Source organism: Venturia canescens, chromosome 3 (assembly GCF_019457755.1).
Source record: "Venturia canescens isolate UGA chromosome 3, ASM1945775v1, whole genome shotgun sequence".
NCBI lineage: Eukaryota > Metazoa > Arthropoda > Insecta > Hymenoptera > Ichneumonidae > Venturia > Venturia canescens.
The window spans coordinates 23,995,243-24,000,829 of record NC_057423.1 but is presented as its reverse complement, the minus strand read 5'-3'; the positions used below and the strand labels follow the sequence as shown (position 1 = coordinate 24,000,829).

General features: G+C 46.1%; 1 protein-coding gene across 1 annotated transcript; it reads right to left on the bottom strand.

The window, feature by feature from the left end:
• Positions 1-754: 754 nt before the first annotated feature.
• LOC122408495 (uncharacterized) lies at positions 755-5,309 on the bottom strand. The gene is made up of 3 exons (XM_043415288.1): positions 4,663-5,309; positions 2,549-4,619; positions 755-2,437 (listed from the first exon to the last, which is right to left on the bottom strand). The coding sequence occupies exons 1-3, from the start codon at positions 5,307-5,309 to the stop codon at positions 755-757; spliced, it is 4,401 nt and encodes a 1,466-aa protein (XP_043271223.1).
• Positions 5,310-5,587: the final 278 nt, after the last annotated feature.

The window sequence follows — 5,587 nt, the reverse complement described above, 5'->3', positions numbered from 1 at the left end:
ATCTTTATTATTGCAATATGTTATTTGAAAAAAATCTTTCCTCATGACGTCGTCATTTTTTTAATTCAATTTTGTGTTGAAACTCTATTTTCAAGCATGTGTGGCTTCTTCCATTTCTTTTTAATCTCAACAAAATATTTACTCAATTCCGAATTTTTTAGGCTTATTCTCATCGCGGGCCAATTACTTTTACTATTTTTTCCGTATTTTTCAAATATTCGAAAATTCTTTATTTTGTTAATGGAAACACATATGTTCATCAATTTTTTTTGTCGTTCAAATAGTAGATGTATTTATTCTTCATCGAAAATTAATAATCGCTTTACTATAATGGATTTTTCTCCGTTTAGAAAGACTCAATTGAATTTCCGAGTCCTACTCACTGGCTTTACCCGTATATGTCAGGATTGCAGTTTTTTTGTTTTTCTTAATAAATATTTCTCAAATATTTTCATCGATAATTGTTACGTATGGATATTAGATAACGCGAATCAAACTAGGTTTCAAAATTAATATTTATTTGGCTTAGAACATATAAACTTTTACAGAGGAAAAAAAACTCGCTCCACATACTCTCTCTCACACGTCTTAGCTTTTACTGGTCGCCTTTTCTTTTTTTGAGCGAGAACTAGACGACCGAAGCGCCCTCACGCAGGGGCGTACCATCGCGGGCCGGGTTCACACGCTCTTTCATGCTTATAAATCGCGCATCTTTGCTCACTCACAACATTCCGCCCACCAAAATTAACATCGATTAATTTTTTGACGATTCTTCCTTTTTTATCGTAGTCGACACGGGCAACTTGCACACCTTCGCGATCGAGCGTTTTATGCGTCCGTTAGAAGCGCGAACGGTCACGACACGGACGTGTTTGTCACTTCCAGGATGTAGCTCCACGATCCGATCCATCTTCCATCTTATTGGGGGAAGGTTCTCATCCTTGATTACAACCAAATCCCCTAGCTGCAAATTCGGTTTGTTCGTATTCCATTTTGATCTACCTTGCAGAGTGCTGATGTACTCTGTCGACCATCTTCTCCAAATATCTTGCGTGATACGCTGCGTCAATTGCCAGCGCTGTAATCGATTTAGAGGAATCTCTGTTGCGTCAAGATCCGGAAGCCCCACCAACGATTCTCCCACGAGGAAATGAGCCGGCGTAAGAGGCTGCAGGTCACAGGGATCGTTTGACAAGGCCGAAATTGGTCTTGAATTTAAGCAAGCTTCAATTTGTACAAGAACAGTTGTTAGCTCCTCGAATGTAAGCAACGCTTGTCCCATGTATCTCTTGAGATGATATTTGCAAGATTTCACGCCGGCTTCCCAGAGTCCTCCCATGTGAGGTGAACCAGGCGGAAGAAATTTCCAATCGATGCACTCGTTAGCTAGAGTGTCTCCAAGCTCGCCGTCCATTTCCTTTTGCAAAAATTGGTAGATTTCTCGAATTTCACGATGGGCTCCGACAAAGTTCGTTCCGTTGTCGCTGTACATAATGTGAGGCTTTCCACGTCGACCGATGAATCTCCGAAACGTGGCCAAAAATGCAGCTGTCGACAACTCGCTCGTTGCTTCGAGGTGTATCGCCTTTGTCGCGAAACAAACGAATAGTGCTACGTAAGATTTGTTGGTTTTTCGACCGCGTCCTTTATTAACAAGAGTTGTGATCGGGCCTGCGAAATCGACGCCAGTGAAGGTGAAGGGCCAACTCGGCTTAACTCTTTCGTTGGGAAGGGCTCCCATAATTTGAATAGTTTCTCTCGGTTTGTGACGACTACACCATATGCAGGCGTGGCAAACTTGACGAGCTATGCTTCGCCCGTTGATTGGCCAGTACTTTTCTCGGATTGTCGATAGCAACAAGAGTTGGCTCGCATGAAGTAGGCGACGGTGTTCACGTTCGAATAACAGTCGGGAGAACGTGCTCTTTGCCGGAAGGATGATTGGGTGTCGCTGCTCGAACGACAAGCCAGAATTTTGTAAGCGACCGCCCACCCTGAGGAGTCCCCGCTTGTCCAAGAAAGGATGCCATCGAATAAGATTGCTGGATGACGATAACGTCTGGTTTTTCGACAAAGCGGATATTTCTTCGGTGAAGTGTATCGCCTGCTCGCCCTGAATGAGCTTGAGCTGTGCTTCTTGCAACTCAACTGCCGATAATCGATCAAAGTTTCGTTCGGTGATATTTTTCCGAGCATTTGAGGAAAACCGCCCACAATACGCCATGACTCGTTCGACCTTCGTCAACGAGGAGAATTTATTCAGGAGCTCTTGTGCGACCTGTTCTTCTTGAACACAAGCCTTGTAAGCGTGTTTCTCACTGCGCCTTTCGACCGCAACAGTCTCCAAAATTTCCTCCGCAGGCTCCTTCGATGAATCGAGATGAATAGCTGGACGTTTTTCTTGCAGCCACCGGGGACCCGTCCACCACAACTCCGACTTCTCAAGTTGATTGGCACCAGATCCTCGAGAGATAAGGTCCGCTGGATTTTCTTCCCCTGCAACGTGACTCTAATGCTTGGCTGGGACTAGCTCGGTGATTTCGATCACTCTATTAGCGACGAAAGGTTTCCATCTCGCGGGATCGCCCTGAATCCAACACAGGGCTACTTTCGAGTCGGTCCATACTTGAATCTCGTTCACTTGACGGTTGAGACTGTTTTTTGCGTTGATTATGAGCCGTGACAGGAGCAATGCGCTACTCAACTCCAATCGAGGTATTGACATTGTTTTGATGGGCGCGACCCGTGACTTTGAGCAAAACAATCGTGAGGAGAGCGCTCCTTCTGCATGTTCAACCTGCACGTATACGCAAGCGCCATAAGCTCGTTCAGAGGCATCGCAAAATCCTTGAAGATATAAACGAACGGGTCTCTCACTCGAGATCACACGTCTTGGGATCGATATACGTGAAACGGCATCTAGATTTTGCCTGAGTTTCTCCCACTCCTCAACAAATGCGAATGGAAGCGTGTCGTCCCAATTGTACTCGAGTTTCCAAGTTTCTTGCATAAGTACCTTAGCAGCTGTCAAAATGGGTCCTATCAACCCTAGCGGGTCGAAAATCTTGCTGATGGCTGATAATATCTGTCTCTTAGTTTTTGCTGCCTCTGCCTTGCCGACAGCAAATTGGAATAGATCGCTATTCGGGTCCCATTCAAGACCAAGAGTACGAATTGTTTCGTTTGCGTCGATCGCTCGCTTGGACAACTCCTCCCGATCCTCCGAAGCTACGTGGTTCAAACTTTCTGGATGACTCGTGCACCACTTATGGATCTTGAATCCGCCTGCTTGTAGTAGCTCGGTGAGTTGACCTTGAACCTCGATGGCACCGACGATGTCGTCGGCTCCTGTCAGAATATCGTCTACGTACATCTCATCGAGTATCACTCGTGCCGCCTCACGATACTTCTCTGATGCCTGCTCTGCTAGTATTCGCATGCATTTTACAGCTAGATATGATGAGCTCGATTGACCATACGTGACCGTGTTGAGGCGAAACTCGCTTATTCCATCAGCAGGAGAAAATCGCCACAATATGCGCTGATAATCTCGATCGTCTGGGTGCACAAGTACCTGTCGGTACATTTTCTTTAGATCAGCTGTTAACGCGACATTGTAACATCGAAATCTCATAATAATTTCTATCAAATTGGCTTGCAAAGTTGGCCCTACATGCAATACGTCATTGAGCGATAGTCCTGTACTTGTTTTGTTTGAAGCATCGAATACTACGCGCAATTTCGTGCTCGTGCTCGATTCTTTAATGACTCCGTGATGCGGCAAGTACAAGGGCTTTCGCATTTCGTCTTCCGTCGTATCGCTTACCAAAGACATATGCCCAAGGTCAGTGTACTCCCTCATGAATTGTGTGTATCGTTCTCGCAATAACTCGTTGTTGTTGAACCGCCGTTCTAGTTGAACCAATCTTTTGAGCGTGGCGCTGCGTGATACCCCTAGCTTACTGGGATCCGACTTAAACGGTAGCTTAACTATAAATCGGCCGCTTGTGTCTCGCGTCACGGTTTCCTTGAAGATTTGCTCGCATTGTTTCTCATTGACCGATAACGCTTGCGTTTTTGATTCGACATTTTCAATCTCCCAAAATCGTTTCAAACTTTCGTCCAGAGTTTCATTTTGCTCGAGAGAACACGTTAATGCCACAACGCTCTCGTGATTGCAACTTATACTTGTTGAATTTTCAAGCAACAACTTTCCCGCAATTACCCATCCAAATTTAGTGTTTCGCAATGACGGTTGATTTTCGCCTAATTCTATTTTCTCCGTCTGCATGACGTCAAAGAAGTATTCTGCTCCCAGCAAAACGTCAATCGTGCTCGGTTTGTAAAATTCGATATCAGCTAGCTTGATATTGAGAGGAATTTGTAACGCGTGTACATCGAGTTCAATCGATGGTAATCGTTTAGTGATAGTTGGTACGACTAGACAATGAATGGTATCGATCCGAAATTTAGAGTGTCGCGATTGCAACGATATGTGACAACTTTGAAAGACCTTGCTCTCGCGCTCGTTTATCCCGGTTACAGTTTCTTGCGCTCGATCTAATTTGACGCCTAACTTATTGCACGCGGCTTTCGTAATAAAGTTTACTTCGCTACCACTGTCAAAAAGGATACGCAAAGCTACGCTGCTTCCGTTCAGACGTTCGCCGTCGACCATCGCCGTAGCCATGGCGCCTTTGGGGACCGCCCGAAGCGTGATGCACCACTACGTTGCTGGCCTTGCTGCTCGAATCCTTGCCTTCTCCCTCTGTCCCCTGACTCGCCTTGGATGACTCCTCGTTGATAGCTGGACGATGACAGAGAGTGTTGTGTCTCTTGGAACACACGCGACAAGATCCCATCTTGCACGATTTGACGAAGTGATCGTTCCTCAAACAATTCATGCACAGCTTGAGACGCTGTACTTCCTTGATTCGATCTTCGATTGCCAATGACGTAAATTTGTCGCACTGGTAGATGTAATGGTTGCCTCGACACAAGTGGCATCGACCACCCTCCTCGGTGACCGTCAATGCAGCTACCTTCTCGTTTGAGCTGTTCTTACCGTGATTCCGATTTTTTGACTGCGCCTTGTCGTTGTCGACCTTGCGAGAGCTATCGTTCGTTTTTGATCGAGCCTCGATTCTCTCTAATATTTGGCATCGCTGTTGCAAAAAATCCGTGAACCCGTCTAGACTGAATTCCCTCGATTTTTCATCCTGTTCCCAGGCACGCAGTGTGACAGTATCGAGCTTTGTTTCAATAATGTGTACGATAAGTTCGCCCCACGTGTCTGTGGGTAACCCCATTGATTTGAGAACTCGCAAGTGTTTCGTCGCATTGTCGATAGTAGTAAGGCTACGCCGGTTCTGGCTCAAATGGTGGCGAGGGGGGAGCGGTGTGCGGGGAAGCGCCAGGGCCAGAGGGGGGCAGCGAAGGGGGAAGCCGCGCGCCGTAGGGCCGTGTGTGTGTGTCGCACACATTCTCGCGGCCCTTGAAAAAGAAGGAGAGATAGAGCCGATGGTGAGTGTGAGAGAGATGGAATGAGAAAAATCGTGTGTGACATTTAATTAATTTATGACCAGTG

Coding starts and splice junctions, on each gene's coding strand:
- LOC122408495 (XM_043415288.1), bottom strand. CDS start 5,309: ATGGGGTTACCCACAGACACGTGGGGCGAACTTATCGTACACATTATT. Junction 4,620..4,662: donor GGCGATGGTCGACGGCGAAC/GTCTGAACGGAA, acceptor CCTTTTTGACAG/TGGTAGCGAAGTAAACTTTA. Junction 2,438..2,548: donor AACCTTTCGTCGCTAATAGA/GTGATCGAAATC, acceptor CAACTTGAGAAG/TCGGAGTTGTGGTGGACGGG.